Source organism: Trichechus manatus, unplaced genomic scaffold (genome assembly GCF_000243295.1).
Source record: "Trichechus manatus latirostris isolate Lorelei unplaced genomic scaffold, TriManLat1.0 scaffold00059, whole genome shotgun sequence".
Lineage (NCBI taxonomy): Eukaryota > Metazoa > Chordata > Mammalia > Sirenia > Trichechidae > Trichechus > Trichechus manatus.
This window is the reverse complement of record NW_004443995.1, coordinates 13,306,343-13,324,934: the sequence shown is the minus strand read 5'-3', so window position 1 is coordinate 13,324,934 and position 18,592 is coordinate 13,306,343. Positions and strand designations below refer to the sequence as shown.

The window sequence follows — 18,592 nt, the reverse complement described above, 5'->3', positions numbered from 1 at the left end:
CTTTTAAAGTAATCTGCTTTTAAAAAAAAAAAAAAAAAAAAGCCAGCAAATCTATTTTTGGCTTGGTATATTACACAGGCATGCAAAGAGAAATTACTATTATGTTATTTGCATAGCACTCAAGCTTCCTGATCAAAAGGTAATATCTTAACATAAAAAAGGGTAGTTTTTCACACTGATATGTACAAATAAGGAATATAAGCTACAGCAATTTTTACAAAATAACACAGATGAATGAATACTGTGTTAATTCAGTCACATCTCCAAGGAGAACAGAGTGCAACATGCAAAGGGAACCACTAGGAATACTGCAAAGATTGGAGAAAGGAAGCAGATCAGAGGCATGTCACCTAACGTAACAAGCTATAAAAATGCAAAGCAAAACCAGTTTCTAGCAGCATCCTCTAGCAAAAAACTAGAAGTCACAATCATCTCACTTCTGTACGATAGTTCCACCTGCGACAAGCTGAACATGCAAATGTAAAGTGACACATATAACCAGTGGTATAAGGAGGAACACAAAACACAGCAACTCTACAAAAACCTGTCCAACTAAAAATTTTTAACATTTCTTCTCACAAAATATTTAGAATCTGTCAGTGCATTAGTGTTAAAGTGGCATTAAAAAACTTCTGCAGCTTTACCAGATGCAGGTTATTTTCAAAATGCATAGCATCTACGTTTCTTTCGAGTAGGCACCATGATATTTACACCAGTGCTAAGAATTCTTGTGGGAACAGCCATATTTCATTGGATTTCCTATTATTTCTTAAACATCTATCTATTCCTGTGTGCAATCCCAAGTTCAACAAATACTCACCAAAATTCAAAAATACACCCCTATGAATATTAAAAGAACTATATACAACATCTCTAAGACATAGGATAATAGGCTGCCTTATGTGTAATATTAAAGAGAAGACATTATTCAAGTTTGACAGATATTGAGATGAAAGGCCTTTGGGTTGGAAGCATTTCAAAAGACAACAGTGTTTTAGGCTGAGAACTGTTCGAGCCCAGTTTATGACTAAGGCATTGAATAATAAAATATACATTTCTATTTGGTGCAATGTTATGTTTTGGAATCTATAGTGTGTCAAATGGTACATTTTCTGGTCACTTCAGTAAACACTATATAAAGCACACATTTCCACATTTGAAGTCAAACATATACAAGGAAAAAACCAAACACTAAATCTATGTTTTATATTAAGCTGTTTATAAAAAATACTTTAACAAACTTATTTTTCTACTTTCTATGGGGGCAGTCACCTGATAAACAAACATATTGAATGAAAAAAGATGGCAACACCAGGAACTCATCTGCCCCTTTGAACTCATGTCCAAAATCTCATGTTCAGGCTGGGAGTGAGGGGCAAGGGGGAGGGGAGGAGATAGTTTCCACGTGGGTTTTTATTTTAACATTATCTTTTACAAAGCCTTCAGGAACACGCCACCTACAGGCATCTGCTCTACGGCACCCAAGCAACACGCATCAGGTGTGTTGTCCCCGGTGGCCATCTCCCATCCCCGACCTCCTCCTGTCTCCCCTGTACGGGCGTCCTCTGACATTGCGGTGGTACTGATAACCCTCATCCCGGCTTCTGCTTGGCTGCCCTTTCCAGGACTCCTCACCTCTCGCATGCTGAAACCCTCCCCTGCCAGAATAACCCCAATCACTTTTGTACTTCCTGCCCCCATAAGTCTGATTATAGAACTGCTTGGATCTGCCGCTTTTCAGAATATTAGACACTTCATTTTCGTCTTCTGAACTCTCTTCTTTTGGTCTTTGCACTCTGCTATCCACTGAGATGGCCCCAGGGCTAACCACATCGGGAGCAATCTTGGGATCTTTCACTTTCTCTGGTTTTTCTTTCAGACTTGGAATGGTCCTTTTAGGCTCAAGTTCAACAACGGCCCCTCTCTCCCTGTTTAGAATCTGAGTGGGAAGATGAGCCTTTCCCTCTGCTACAGGAGGGGTGGACGCCAAGGCTGGTTCTGCCTGAGGTGTCTGGGATGACTGCTCCACCTGGCCTTCATGCTGACTGCTCAGACCTCCTTCCAGGAGAGGGGGTCCATCTTCACCCCCCACCTCCTGAAACTCATCCACTGCTGACATTGAACCACAGTCCTTAGACAGATCCAGATTTTCCAGGGGCAGATCCAATTCTCCTTTCTCATCAGAGGGCAGGACAATGTTCTGCCGCATTACTGGATTTTCTATGAATCCTTGAAATGGGTACCCATACCACACGTGAGGAAAGAAAGGAGGTGCAATGGGAACTGGGCCTAAGAATGGATTCGGTCCAAAGGACGGCTGTGGGAACATATTCTTGCCACTCAGTGACTCTTCATATTCAGCATGAAGAAGCTGCCCAGGGTTCTCAGATTCAAGGTCAGGCTGGTAAGACAACTGTCCATGACTTTCAGACACCTGAGACGGAGGGATAACCAGAGGTGAAGAAAACGTTGGCGGTCCAATCTCTGCTGGTGGCATTTGACCGTTCACACTGGCCTCAGTCTGCATAGGAAAGTGTGCATCTGCACAGGTACAATCATTTTCATTCTGAGTAGAAGGAGCTTCCTGGAACCAAGGACTAGGAGGATACACAGGGACAGGAACCTTTGGGTACATCCTGCAGGCTGCCAGGTAGGCCTGGTGCAAAGGGTACAGGTAAGAATGTGGAGCCCACATAGGACAACTATATGCCTAAAAGAGAGACAAAACAACATAAGCAAGGAGGATTAAAAAAAAAAAAGAGGTTCAGAGTGGCTATCTATGTAAAACTACTGGACTCAAGGTAAATTTCTCAGGCCGGCAAAGACCACAGACCATATAATCTGCAGTCCAAATGCTAGATCATGAAAAGGAACTAGTGAAACAGCAGTACAAAATTAAGTCACTGCTTTAAGACTCTGTTGCTTGTTCCTGTCCTGAAACTAACCCAATCTTCTGGTACAGAAGTTGACAGGAGATAATCCAATGAACCCAGGCACAGATCATTATGGTCAATGTTTTCATCCTGTGGAAATAATTCCAGGTAGTACAGATCTCAAAAACCACTACCATCAAGCACTTTAGCCTGTATCTTTGAAGATCTTCATCACTGGCTGTTTAGAAAGACCTGCATTTGCATTCTGGCTCTGCCACTGACTCACTGTGTGACCCCTCATCGGCCAGTGAACTTGTCTGGACCTGTTCTACTAATAAAATGGTGCAAGTCAGATCGACTCAATGGCAATGGGTTTTTTATAGGAGTACCTAAACCTTCAAGATCTCCAACAATTAAGACTCAATTCTAGGAGCTGTCTGAGCACTCCAATAGCAAGAATTAAGTTACACTTCTAGACAAAGAAGAGTTATGCTGAAATACTCCAAATCCTTCTGCCAAGGTGCAGCTAAACACAATGAAAACATTATCAGCTGGTTGGCCAATTAATCAATTAGCTATAGCCAACATTAGCTAGATAAATATAAAACTAGCCAATGAATACAGCAGATGGTGAAAGTAGTCAAGTGTCTTTTTATGAAACCAGCTAGTAGGAAAGAGTAGGGCATTTCACTTCATATTTTAACAGTATGAAACCCACAGAAACTGGTCCAGACAGGAGACAACACAGCACTGACAAGGGCCCAGAGTTCTCCAGCCTCTCATTCCAAGACAAGCTTTTCTTGAGTTGACTACTTCCTAAAAGACACTGCTGTCCTGCAAGTGAACAGCCATACCTCCTCATGCAGGAATAGTTTCACATTATTTCTTTTGATCCTTTCAATAACTGAAACAGGTACAAGAATATTATCCTCATTACATAAATAATCTAGGCTCAGATATATGAAACGGCTTGTCCAGAGCTAAACAGTTAAAAGGTGACAAAGCAGAACCTCAAACTCAGGCCTGGCCATTTCTTGAATATGCTTACGGGCATGAATCATTGGCATGTAATAGGAAGGGCAAACAAAACTCAGAGCCTCCACTACCACTACACAGTACTGAAAATGCTGGTTCTTAAAATGATGATTCAGTGAAGCTTCGGTTATGACTGATAGAACAGAGGTAGTCACCGACTTACAACTTGTTCAAATTATGATGGACTGCACTTACGACCACCTGTTTTTTGGTTTTTTTTTTTTTTTTTTTTGCTTACATAACGTGCGTGTAACTGGAGAAGCAGGAGGCACTTATATGGAAGCTGTAAGTGTATATGTAATGTTTCCAACCTCTAGACATATAAAGATTGGATTTATAAAGATATTGATAATAAAAGGCAATAATAAGGAAAATGGGGAAAAAAAAAAGAGGTATTCAACTTACATCAGAAAAACTTACAACAGTCGTTGGAACAGAACCCTGTTGTAAGTTGGGGACTGTAATTTAAAACAGTAATAACTTAATGAAAAATAATTATAAAATATAAATACTTACCTTCACGCCAAGATTGAAGAAGAATCGAAGAACGCTCTTATCTGAAAATAATAATACTCACTCACTAAACTTATACACACATAAAGCTTTTTTCCCCTTACCCTCAAATAATACAAAAATGTCCAAACAGAGGGTGTCTTATAGTTCTAAAGACAATTTCACCTACGGGAATTGTTTTCTCTAGGGTATAATATAAAATGTATAGTTTAAAACTGTAATATAACCAGTAATACAGCAACAACAACACTCTGTTGTTGCTGTTAGCTGCCATCAAATCAGCTCTGACTCATGGCAACCCCACGTACAACAGAACTAAATGCCGCCCGGTCCTGTGCCACCTTCGCAGTCGTTGATATGCTTGGGTCCACTGTTGTAGTGATTGTGTATTTTGAGTGCCTTCCAACCTAGGGGACTCATCTCCCAACACTATAGTGGACAATCTTCTGCTGTGATCCATAACGTTTTCCTTGGCTAATTTTCACCAGGCCTTTCTTCCTAGTCTGTCCTAGTCTGAAAGCTCTGCTGAAACCCGTCCACCATGGGTGACCCTAGGGGTATTTGAAATACCGGTGGCATGGCTACCAGCATCGCGGCAACATGCAGGCCACCATATGACGACCAACCGACAGAGAGGTGGTGGTAGGCTATTACTACAGGGTAATCCCGGGCTCAATATGCTCTATGTTAACATCTAAATCCCAAAAATGCTTAAATTGAGAATTTCATCTGATTAAAACTGAATCCAGGTGAAGGAAACTCATGTTCATTGTTATTTCTTTTCCAACTTTTCTGTGGGGTTTTAAAAATAATGAAGTAAAAATGCTGGGGGGAAAGGAGAAAATCAACATAAACCTAACGAGTAACATGATGAGATTAGCAGGATATTAGCCAATGTTATCTATTTGATATTAGCCAGTTACCCACAGACTCACTCCCTAAACGCCAGATCACTGACTAATAAGATAAAATCACCCACGTAAATCCAGGAGAAGAGCACCTAGGTAGTCACCACATTCCTCTTTCAGTTTTTCTACAGATAAGAAATTTTACAAACTAAAATCTGGGGCAAGAGGAATAAATTCCTTAAAAAAAAAAAGTAAATTTAAAAGAATTATTTTTTAAAAAAGTATTATTGAGTATAGTACTATAATAAGAGTTACTCTATTATATTCTTTCTTCTCTGTAATTTCTCATGGATGATGTAATGAAGTAATTCCAAAATCCAGACCAATGAGGAAACTCAATAATGTTTAAGTATCTGGTCAGGGAAATAATATTAAGATCTTAATTCAAAAAGGTTTTAGTCTGTTTTTTAGAAAAAAATGACATAAGGGGAGTCAGTTACTAAAAATATAAAAAATACTGTCTAATCAAAAACCAAAAACCAGCTTTGAATAGGAAAGAATAAATGACTAACAGTCACACCTCTGGTGTACTTCCCAAGCAAGTCCTTCGGCTTACTTAACAATGAGACCTGACCTCTAATGACATCTCTTCATTTCTCACTAAACCTGATTCTACTGGATAAATTCAAACATGGAGGAGGATCTCACCTTTAGGCAGGTCCTCCCCAGTGTGACACAGTGAATAGGGTGGTACAATGGCTCGATCTCCCTTTTCATTATAAGGAAACCCAGGATAGAGTGGGTCCTGGTAAAGGCTCAGTGTCTGAGGCAAAGGCATCAAGGGCTGGTTAACCGCCTGCATTGAAACAGGAACTGGGGAGGGTGTTAACTGAGCTTGTGACACAGCAGAATCAGGTCCAGTGGTCAGAGTTGGTGTCACTGGCAAAACAGGAATCTGGGCAGGAACACCTATAAGAAAGAAGTGAAGGAATTAAAAATGGCAAAAAGGTAAAAATAATTCACCTCTACAAATATGTTTCCATCAAGCTAAAAGTAAAGACTGCTGTATAATCAATAGAGCTGATAAAAATGTATATACCTGAGCAATCTAGAAAGTACTTTTCGTATCAACCAAGGACCCTCCTGGAATACTGTATGAAACAAGTCCAGGAAGAAAGCTTTGAGTCAATAGCTTCTAATAGTAGCTCTTATAAACATGTGTTAAACCACAGGGTCCTGGCAAAGGGTTTAATCAGGGGCCATGAAGAGCTGGCCCATGGGACAAGCGTCAAACTGTGGTGCTGGTTAGTGCTGAACCATCAAAGCAACCAGGAGATCATCAGCTCAAACATCACACTCCTGGGATTTGGGCGGCACACTTCAAATGAGTGCACCCAAATGAACTTGGCCCTCCCACACAGGAAGCAGAGCAAAGCCGAGATCAGATAGTTCTGTGAGGCTCCACACACCTAACTCTGCTCTGAGGTCAGTCAACTGCTCACACAAGAATTTGAAGTGTCTAACTTAAAAGGTTTTTTTGTTGGTTGAGTGTTTTTTTTTGAATTCTTCTCTAACCTGTTGGTCCACCCAAAGTTGCAGGTTCGCTCGGCCAGGCTGGCACAGTGGCTGGTAAAGAAGGCACCGCAGGAGTTAGATGTACCTCTGGAGAAACTAGAAGGGGAGCTGGATTTGATAAAGACACACGTTCTGGCGGCTTCTTCAAGAAGGAGGGAAAAAACACAAGAATTCATTGTGCTTAAACATTAATTTTGACCTGTCAAATGTAACTTTAGTTGTCTGTTTTTTTGCACAACTGCCATTTCTATATAAATTGTCCTTCTGGTCTTAGAAATGAAAGATAAAAACACAGTAGCCAGAAATTCCACACAACAAATATGCTTCTAACCAAGGGTTGCCTTCCAGAAGTCACAGAGTCCCTGGCAGAGTTAGAAACAAACTCTCAAACAATTTGAACACGATGCTTTTAAAGTAACCAAGCAAAATAAACGAAATCACCATGAAATTCATGAGTTATTTAAAAAAGCTCCTCACGCAAAGTATTTACCATAAAATGATGTGCTAAGAAGAAGAATGTTAATTAAAAGGCAAGGGCTAAGAAATTTTTCTTCGTCTGTATTAGATTAAAAACCAAAATCTCTGCTACAACTCAGGTTGTAAATCGGTGATTTGCTTTTTAGATGTGTATTTTTCACATTTCTTTAATCATTACATTCCCTCCTTTCTATGAAGTAATTGTTAAGGATGAGACAACTCTAAAAAAGGTTTTGAAATAAAGCAGAAATTCACAGTTTGCCTTATAAAATCTAATTGTCAATCCAACCCACTACAAAGATAACACCAGGTAACAAATATAAAACCCAAAACTCACCGCCACTGAGTCGATTCCGACTCAGCGACCCTATGACAAATATAAACGTATTCAAAATCAATTCAGAAGCGTGGCTTCTATGCCAGAAAACGATGATTATAAAATAACATTCCATAAAAGCTGAGAACATCCTGGAATAATATACAGAAAAATCATAACTGCACCCCAATGGTGGTACTAGAATAAATTCTCCCATTTCACATGCAGACGTTTTCTGCTTTTAAATGATGGTTCACAGAGCTAAGAAAGCCAGAGAATGGCACATTCAGTGACAAGTACGCCACCACACTTACTTGTTCTGCAGGAGATGGGTACTCTGATTTCTTTGACTTTGATGGTGATGAAACTCTTGCACATTTATCACCACCAATATTCTTTGGAATCAAGGGAAAAAAAAGGTTTAATTTTGTATTTCAAAGACCCACGTTCCAGGATGATTGTGGTTTCCTTTATAATTCGCCCTACCTGTACCAGACTAAACCCTCTCACAACTGAGCATGCTTCTCAATTTTCTCTAATCTTAAAAAGGTAAATAATTCTGCCTGTACATTGTTGTCGTTATCAAACTACTGAGCAGTTTTTACTGGAGGCCTGGCTTCAAAACAGCATTTTGTTGTTGTTTCCTGTTGAATCAATTCCTCCTCATAGCGACCCTATATGACAGAGAAAAACTGTCCCATAGGGTTTCCCAGGCTGTAATCTCTACAGGAACAGATTGCCGGGTCTTTTCTCCCATGGAGCCACTGGCTGGATTTGAACTACTGACAGGTTAGCAGCCGAGCACTTAACCATTGTGCCACCAAGACTCCTTAAAAAAATCTCAGTCTCCTATAGAGTAAAGAAGAGTAAAGCTACTTTCCAACAATTCAGATAGGGCATCATCATGTACCTTGAATAAATGGTTATAATTTGTCATCTTTTCCCAATTTTTTTTCTCTGCTTATCTATTTCCCTAAAACATATTTTAAAAGGTTGAAAGCATCTCCTTCTTCTCCATCCATTTCTTCCTGCTGTACTATCACCTTGTTAAAAGAAAAGATGCAATTAGTGTTAAAAACTTTTACCTCCAATGTGTTTGGCTCGGATTTCTTATCCAAGTGATCATGTCCATGGATAGGATCTGTAACAGATCAAGATAAAAGGGCAGCATCAGCCACCAGTCAGGTTTGGATACAGAGGAACAAAATCTTACGACAAAGAAAGCTAAAAGTACTATTTGAGCCAAGTTTACTCAGTACAACACATAGTAGTTTTCAAAATAAACATTTAACATCCTTCTGTCTGAGTCAATGTTTCTCTGCAGCAGTCAGGTGAGTGACATTAGATAAACTGCTTTATGATTTCAAAAGAAGGAGTTCCCTCAATGCTTGATTTTAAACCAGACACACAGACCTCTAGCATTGACTTTCAAATAACAAAGTAACATACCTTTCTCTTTTCGTTCTTCGGTATCCATCCTCTGCCTGCTTCCTTTCACATGGGATGACTTTTTCTGGATACATGGGTTGCTACTCTGAGAAGCTGGCTGACTGACTGAAGAGCTCTTTAAAATGAACAAAACCCAACATTTTGTGTTAAAGATTTACCCACAAATATATGAACACATATACAAAATACACATAATTCATCTTACTCTGATTGAAAATCTCAAAATCCACAGCCCTGTTTCTTTAACCTATGAATGGCAGGACCTAGGATCCATATTTAATTACACACTCTCCATTACTGAGTCAAAGCAGATAGATAATCTGGTCTAAATCAGTAGTTGTAGACTTCTTCTGGGGAAATGTCATATTTCGGGAAGGCACGCTGACCAAACTTTCATCTCTGCAACTTGCACCTACATTTTCTGTACAAAGAATAGCATCTCCATACTAATCTTCCAAAGAAGCCATTGTAGGACCATAGGCTGCTATGGGGGAGAAAAAGCCTAAGTGCAGACTGGCAGATCCAGCGCACCAGGAGCCAGCACTGAAAGGCACTGACTGTCAGCAAATCACTGAAGCTCTGCACAAGATTCAGCTTTCCCATCTGTGTAACACAGAGGCTGGAGTACGTCAGGTTTTTTAACTAAATGATCACGAAGGATCCTTTCCCCTTCCAGTGCTCTATGAATAAATGTTTCTCATGGCCCTATGGGACAGGAGTTTTCTAGAAGACAAACCTGAGTCACTATCAAATCCAAGATAGGATCAAACTCCCTAATCCAAAAATTATGAGTTGAGGACCCCATTTTAACAATTAAAAAATTCACATAAATTCACATTATATCCCTACATCACAGAAGTTGTAGTTTTACATTCACTAACTGAAAAAATGACAAAAAGCTATAAGCACTTTAAAAGATTTATCATTTTTTTTAAATATACATAAATAATATGGGAAAACAGCACACATACATGAGAGAGATGCACTCAGCACACAATCTCTAATTCACATACAGATTTAAGCACTTCTGATAATAATTCCTAAACTCCACTCCCTGTGCCAGGCTGAACTACAATTCCAGATCATTTGTTTTCAACTGAGTTCCTAAGACCTCTGAGGGATTCTACAGGGGAAAGAGGACAAAAACTGAATGTGTGGGGCTTTAAAGTTTACACCCACTGGGTAGCCTCCTAGATTCCTCATGGCGCAGTGTTTAAGCTCTTGGCTGCTAACCAAAAGTTGGCAGTTCAAATCTACCAGCCGCTCCTTGGAAACCCTATGGAGCAGTTCTACTCTGACCTATAGGGTTGTTATGAGTCGGGATTGACTCAACAGCAAAGGGTTTTTTTTTTTTTTGGTTTGGGTAGCCTCCAATAACATTCCATTTTGTTTGTTTAATACACTTTTTAGAAAAAGTATCCAGCCACCATTTGGGTACCACTCACCAATACTTAAAAGATCATATGCACAGGGTTCCCAGACCTGCCAGACTGAATTAGGTACCCCTCCCCGTGCTGTCAACGAACCCTCACAGAGCATTTACTTCACTTTACATGAGAATCGTTTTCCCTGCCACAAATGACTTAAGAAACCTGAAGATATGGGACATTTCTTTCATCAGAGAAACATTATTCACAGCCCAGTGTCCGACACGTTGAGCAAGGGCAAAATTACAGGATTACCTGTACTACCAATCTGGTACTCTACCACTACCTAAGACTCTGAACGACAGCTCTCGTTGTATATATACGGTCCTATTGTTCAAAAAAAAAAAGTTTCCTGATTTTTATGTATCTTATAAAGGGTTCTGAATCATGACTATAGCAATTATTTTTGCTAGCAAAATAAACACGTTGGCTCAAAAGAAACTACCAGACTAGAAGTGAGTAAACCCATACACTTGCCTCACCTCTGCCACCAACTAGCACTATCTCTAAGCCTTTTCCTTCTTCTGTAAAATGTGAAAAGGAGAAACACATGATCTTTAAGGTACCTTTCAGTTTAAAAAGTATTGTCTACCATCAGAAACTATGATTTAAAACAGCAACTATACTGAGACTTCTAAACAGTAACTTTTAAAATCTTTTTTTTATACATACGGAAAGGGCAGGGAAAGCCTGTTCGTCTCTGTTCTGAATCTCATAGAGTAAACGAGATTCCTCTATAGCTTGCTTCTCTCTGCGCTCCTCCGGGGAGAGGCCAAAATAGTTAGATTCTCGACTTGTGTGATCAAAATCCTCCACTCTCTCACGATCAGGTTTCCTGTCAAGTAAAATATTTTTGTCAAGAAAAGCAAAATGACAAAATGTACTGAGTACCTAATATAAAATTATCTACTTTGCAATCCAAATATCTGACTAGCTTAACCTCCACTCTAATGTTACAGAACTTCTGGCAGCCTGATAAATAAGTTTTTAGCAAATGGAAGCTCCTTTAGCTTTAGACTACATTACATAGTCAAGAGCCAAACTTACAATGAAAAAAAAGAAACTCACTTTCAAGTAACACAGAAATAACTGAAGTTTTTTCTTTTTTTTTCCTTTCTTTTTCATTAGGGCAGAAATTTAAGTACTACATATATTCTTTATGCCATAGTCCAATATTTTCATAAGAATTCACTTTCAAATGAAGGGAAAAGTTACTAGTTTGTTCTCAAAAGCATTCAAATTTTCAGTTCTAATTAAAGGGCAACGTTAAAGGAGACACCAGGACCATTCTCCTGCTTACTTGCGACACCAACAAGGGAGATGGAGCTGAAAAGAAAAATTTTAATACGCCAGGCTAGATACTTACTGCACATATATGACTACTGCCATTTCAATATAATTTTAGTCAAAGAAGGATGACAAGAAATTCAATGAATGGATTTTAGCAGCCTATAACAAAAAGCCTAATGTATGTATATGGTTTATATCTACTAAAGGCAATATGAATACTAGTTCCGCCATGTCTAACAGTTTCCAAATAGTAGGAAATCAAAATTCAGATCCTACAAGAAAAAGATGTTATTTGTCACAGTACAAAGAGGTATCACCTCCCTAAAAAGAGTGGGATATGATAACCATGGTAACTATGATGACCATTTGAATTTTTTACCTCTGAAATAAAGAATAGCCATTTCATGTCCTCTTGCAGTAACTTCTCTAACTCCAACAGGGCAGATGTCAACCCCAATAGTAGTTTATTGGCAAAAAAAGGGGGGAAGCAAATCTGATCTCAGACCAGACCTTCTCAAGCCCCAGTGGCAGAAAACTCCAAAGATTGAGCAAGCATTAGAAGTCTCTGGGCCATACCACTAACTCCTAACTTGCAAAAAAAACCACTGCCACTGTGTATTTTTCATCTTATCCTCAACCTACCAACCATTCCTATTTACAGCTAGTTACAGAAGAGATGGTTCAGCAATGATGCTGCTATCATTTTTAGCACTTGCATATATCCACATAAATGAAAGCACACAGGGCCATTCTGCTTATTATTTGTTTTGTATTGTTTTCTCCAAAGGAAAGGACAGCACCAGTGAGGAAGAAATGAAAAGGTGAGGGGCCATAAAGGTCTCATGTCCAGTTTCACAGTAAACCCAGGTCTCTTTTACTCTATAACCAGGAAAATTCAAAACTAATATGTAATGTATTAGAAACACAGTTAAGATAAACTCTAACAGGTTGAAAAAGGAGCCCTGGTGCCACAGTGGTTAAGAATTCTCCGCTGCTGAACAAAAGGTCGGCAGTACGAATCCACCAGGCGCTCCTTGGAAACTCTATGGGGCAGTTCTACTGTGTCCTACAGCTTTGTTACGGGTTGGAATTGACTCGATGGCAACAGGTTTGGTTTTTGGTTTTGGGCTAAACAAAATAAATTTAAATTTACTAAGAAGTAGTTAGAGATAAAACTCTAAACTTTGATTACGTGAAAAAAAATCTTATCTTAAAAATTCAGTAACTAGCATTTCTAAATTTTTAATATACTAGTAAAATTCACTCTCACATCCACAATGAAGGCATGCTAGTAATCTATATATTCTTTATGCCATATTCCAATATTTTCATAAGAATTCGCTTTCAAATGAAGGGAAAGTTATTAGTTTCTGTCTCAAAAGCATTCAAACTTTCTATTCTAATTAAAGGGCAACGTTAAAGCAGACACCAGGACCATGCTCTTGCTTACTTGTGATGCCAGCAAGGGAGATGGAGAGCTGAAAAATTTAAATGCGCCAGGCTACATACTTACTGCAAGTACCGCTAGACTCCTACGTAATCAATCACAGTACAAACATTGTTGAAAGCTTCATGTCAATATATTAACCACTGTCTTGTCAAATGCCATCAAGTGTTTTTATCAAGCAAGTAATATATCCAAAAAACCAAACCCAAACCCGTTGCCGTTGAGTCCATAGCAACTCTATAAGACAGACTGAAACTGCCCCATAGGGTTTCTAAGGCTGCAAATCTTTATGGAAGCAGACTGTCACATCTTTCCCCCGAAGTTATATATATATATATTACTATACATATGCATAGAGAGAGAATGCTCATACATACTAATTAATTATTAAAGGATACTAATAAGATAAAGACATTTCACATCTGTCCAAGCAGTCTATCAATTCCTAGGAGATTGGAGTCAACACAAGAAATACACCAGATATAACTTCAGTGTGTGGCAAACAAAAATATATTTAAGTTAGCCATCTAGTAATCTATGTATATTTTTTTCTTTTTTATTCTTTAATTCACTAAAGAGTACTCTGGTGTTCAAGGAAAATGCTATTTTTCTAGTCTGTCAAAAAACGAGAACGCTATTAAATAAAAATATCATTCTTGCCTTATGACCTTCGTATCATTACTTTGTATCTTTAGGTTTCCAAGCTAACATTCAAAAGAAGTTAATCCTCTCAGGTACTTTGCCTGCATTGAGTGAGCTGCCACCAGATGCTAATGGAACCTGGTCAATACCCAAACAGATTCAGCCGCAACTAGCTGGTAAGTGGCACAAATTCTGTCTGCTGGGAGAAGCAATCTGCTGGGCCCTGAGCCTCCCTGGCAATGTTGCTGGGTATGCTAAAAATGCAAGATCCTGACCAGTCTTTACTCAGGCAGCTTCTCAGGGCTGTCTGCAGTGAGTAACCTTGAGGAATAAGGTAACATCTTCCTTGCAACTGGTTTTTAATTATTTGTTCTCATTAGAACTTTTGGAAAAATAAATTATGAACATACATGTATTTCATATACTTGCATAAAAGATCCCTGCAAGAACGCACAAGTGTCTGTTAACGCAGGATGCCTCTGTAGAAGGAAACAAGATACCTAGGAAGATAGAGAGAGGAAGGGGACTGTATACAGAGTAACTTCTGAATGTTTTGAATTTTGAACAATATGAATTGATTTTCTATCGTAAATAAATTTTAAAGTTAAAAAAAATTTAATGGACTTGAAAGTGTTGATATTGATAACATGCTAACCTAAGAACCTACAACCCTTTCTTGAAGCTTCTAGATAAAATATTTTTAAAAACAAAATTTTAAGTGTATTCCCAAGAAAGAAGATTTCTCAATACTGGAAGTAAAAGAACTACAGACCAGAATGTGGCAAGCACACAGCTGATGCTACAACTCTTTACACAACCGTGGAGAGGGCCTTTGGATGGGGAAGGAAGGCACTGGTCACAGTAACCTAAGGGGCTCCAATATCCACAAAAGACACAGCCATATGTCTGCATGAACAGGACAGCCTCAACTGAAGACACTCCCTCTCAAATAAAGCTCCTCCAGAGGGCTATAAACTCAATGGAAGAGTAAATTAGAAACAAAATAAAATCCACACAGCACAGGGAAACTGACACTGAAGTCCCTCTGTTTCTAGATATTCAGTTAGAATATTTATGCTGGTATTTCTGATTTGATTAGCCTAAAACTTGTGGCCCCATACAGTATTAGATATTACCATAACAATCACAACTTCTCAGAACTAACTAAAATTTTGGCTGATTTAAGTTGTTATACAAAGGGGAATATCTTTACCCTCCAGGGAATCAGGAATGCAAACTGGAATGCAGTATTTAGATGACACAACCTTGCTTGCCAAATAAAGACGACTTGAAACATTTACTGATGAAGATAAAAGATTACAGCCTTCGGTATGGATTACGTTTGAACGTGAGAAAAACAAAAATCTTCACAACTGGACCAATAAACATCATGGTAAATGGAAAAAAATGAAGCTGTCAATGGCATCATTCCACCTGGATCCACAATGAACCACCACGGAAGCAGCAGTCAGGAAATCAAATGACATACTGCTTTGGGTAAATCTGCTGCGGAAGTCCTCTTTAAAGCGTTAAAAAGCAAAGATGTCACTTCGATGATTAAGGTGTGCCTGACCCAAGCCATGCTAATTGTGGTGTTGGCAAAGAATATTAAATATACCGTGGACTGACAGAAGAATGGACAAATCTGTCTTAGAAGAAATATAACCAGAATGCTCCTTAGAAGCAAGGATGGCAAGACTTCTGCTCACTTACTTCGGACACGTCACCAGCAAAGACCAATCACTGGTAAAGGACATCCTGGTTGGTAAAGGGTCAGCGAAAACAAGGGAAGCCCTCAATGAAATGGACTGGCACAACAGCCACAATAAGACTCAAACGTAACAATGATCATGAAGCTGACACAGGACCAGGCAACGTTTTGTTCTGTTATACATTAAAGTAACCATGAGTTAGAGCTGAGGCAATGGCAACTAACAACACTGAACATTTTACGAGCCACCTTACGTGCCAGAGGAAGATATGGCTAGGAGAGGATCTCCCAAATCATCTGAAAAACTAATTAAAAAATAAAGGTCTCTTACCCTACACAAAATTACCTTGATTTGCTTAAAGAGAATTATAAAGAACTGAAATCCTCACTTGGTGTTTTACCAACGATACATACTACTTGCAATACTTATGCTTCAGATAAGTATATGCACAAAAAAGTTATAAAAACTATTTAAATGTATGTAATGTGACAAATAAAATGAACGTTTCTAATTTAATTTCCACTTCCCTTGTGCTGAAGGTTACCTTACGATCTGTGAGGGTGTCCTGCTAAGGTTCTTGTGCTCACTGGAGGACTTCTGAGACTGGGACCCTGAAGAATGACCAGCAAATGTGTGCTGTCTCACTCCTGAAGGGTGCTGGAGGCGAGGAGGTAGTGCTGACGGAGCTTTTACTGGCTTGCTTGGATTCTTCGGCCCTCTGTAATCCGTGTCTGTGACAAGAACAAAAAGTTTATCTCAGAATTTTCATATTATAAACACCCCAAGTACCATGACCCTTACCCCCAAAGAAACGGTAACTTGATGTGCTCCTACCAGAATGGAAATTCTGTCCTGAAGTAGAAGGTTTTTTCATCTTCTTCCCTGACACTGTGTTCCAGTTTTCTGGGGGAGGAGGCTTGAGGTTCTTCAGTGAGTGTCTTCAAAAGGAAAAAAAGACTTGCAATGACTTAAATTACTCCTATTAAGAACATCTACTTAAACAAGTATTTTATTTTCAACTTACATAAGCTAAGAATTTCCAGTTTTAGCTGTTATATTAAAAACAAAATAGAAGTAGAAGCCGCATTTAGCAATTCAGACATAATTCTAATCAAGTAAGATGATATAAATTAAAAGTACATTTTCTAATTTAAGAAGACAAACTAAAAGTATAGGATTGGATAAACAGGGAATTATTGTTATTCTGTTACATGTGATATTGGTACTGTAGTTAAGGCAGGAGGGCCTTCATTCTGTTAGAGATACATACAAGCATCTACGGGAGAAATGGTGTGACGTCTGGAATCTGCCTGAAAATATTCCAGTCTCGCTCCAATTAAAAAAAAAAAAGGTGTCAGAGAGAAAAGATTGTCAAATTCTGTTTCTTGCTGAAACTGTGCGATGGTTATATTGGGGTTCACTGTACTATTCCCCTTACATTTGTGCATGCCTGAAATTTTCCATAATAAGTTTTTTAAGGTGTGATTCATCAGCTTTTTCTCTAAGTAAAGGAGGCAGAAACTGAAACAAAAGGTGCCCTAAGTAACACTATGTAATAGCAAGCCAACAATAATATTTTACTACTAGATCTGACGAACACTTAATACTGCTGTTGTTAGTTGCGATCCAGTAGATTCCAACTCACGGCGACCCTGCGTGTGCAAAGCAGAACTGCACCGGAGGGTTTTCAAGGCTGTGTGACCTTTTGGAAGCAGACCGCCAGGCCTGTTTTCCAAGGAACCTCTGGGTGAGTTAGAACTACCAACCTTTCAGTTAGCAGTCAAGTGCTTAACCATTTGTGCCACCCAGGGCCTCCTACTGAATACTAGCTACATGCAATGAAGCACTGAATGAAATTAGAAATAAATATGGTTCCTGTTCTCCAAAGCTCCCACTGTATATTCACAATCTAGTCAACGTCCCAAAGTGCCTCTGTGAAGACCAGCACATTTCAAATTTTAAGCAATAAAATAAGTTATTTTCTTTAATTTGAAATTTGCCAACTTAATTAGCAATTTAGTTTGAACTCAAATTAATTTGAACTATTTTTCCTAAGGATCTGAACAAATATATTTTCTACACATAGGAAATATCATCCACTGAATTTGCAAATACACAGAAACCAAAATAAAAAACCAAACCCATTGCTGGTGAGTTGATTCCAACTCATAGCGACCCTATAGGACAAAGTAGAACTGGCCCATAAGGTTTCCAAGGAGTGCCTGGTGGATTCGAACTGTCGACCTTTCGGTTAACAGCCATAGTTCTTCACCACTGCACCACCAAGGTTTCCAGCAACCCTACAGGACAGAGTAAAACTGCCCCATAGGGTTTCCAAGGAGCAGCTGGTGGATTCCAACTGCAGACCTTGTGGTTAGCAGCCGAACGCTTAACCACCGCGCCACCAGGGCCCCACAAGTACACGGGTACATACAGAAATGCTCATGATTACATTAGGCTAAACGGGAGAGTCAGTAAGTTCCTTAGTGGAAGAATCATACGTACTTCTTTCCAAGTTCTTCGACTAAAACTGGTCCGTTCTCAGAGTCAACCCCTTGAATATCTGCGTTAGAGAACTTTCCATTGTGATCTAACCTAACCTGTAGAACAATTCCAGAAAGAAAATCAGGCACCCACTTCCTCTGCATTAATGTTCAGTTTTTCAATTTTTGTTTTGTTTTCAATTAAAGAGAAGATAAATACGGGGCAGAACAAAACCACATTCAAAAGTGTATACATAATAAACTCCATCTCCCTGACCTCCCAGACCGCTCCCTAAAAGAAAGTTACTCAACCTAGCACACTTCAGATTCCTCACATGCAAAATTGGGCTAATAAAAGCATGTGCATCGGAAGACTCATGGAGGCGGAATGCGAATGTATACAAGGAGCATAAAGGACACCAATTTACACATGGCAACCGTTCTACAAATGACAACAACTGTTAATATAATTGCTATTCTTTGTTTTTTCAGAGAAACAATTATT

General features: G+C 39.0%; 1 protein-coding gene across 1 annotated transcript in view; it reads right to left on the bottom strand.

Moving 5' to 3' along the window:
• OTUD4 (OTU deubiquitinase 4) overlaps positions 1-18,592 on the bottom strand; it is a 44,560-nt gene continuing 25,968 nt past the window's right edge. Inside the window, exons 11-21 of the mRNA XM_004378852.3 lie at positions 18,110-18,204; positions 16,439-16,542; positions 16,149-16,335; positions 11,186-11,348; positions 9,087-9,201; positions 8,723-8,778; positions 7,952-8,032; positions 6,845-6,986; positions 5,978-6,238; positions 4,425-4,465; positions 1-2,710 (exon numbers count right to left, since the gene is read on the bottom strand). Coding sequence (XP_004378909.1) covers positions 1,496-2,710; positions 4,425-4,465; positions 5,978-6,238; positions 6,845-6,986; positions 7,952-8,032; positions 8,723-8,778; positions 9,087-9,201; positions 11,186-11,348; positions 16,149-16,335; positions 16,439-16,542; positions 18,110-18,204 — 2,460 coding nt within the window. The 3' untranslated portion in view covers positions 1-1,495. The remainder of the gene's footprint in view (positions 2,711-4,424; positions 4,466-5,977; positions 6,239-6,844; positions 6,987-7,951; positions 8,033-8,722; positions 8,779-9,086; positions 9,202-11,185; positions 11,349-16,148; positions 16,336-16,438; positions 16,543-18,109; positions 18,205-18,592) is intronic.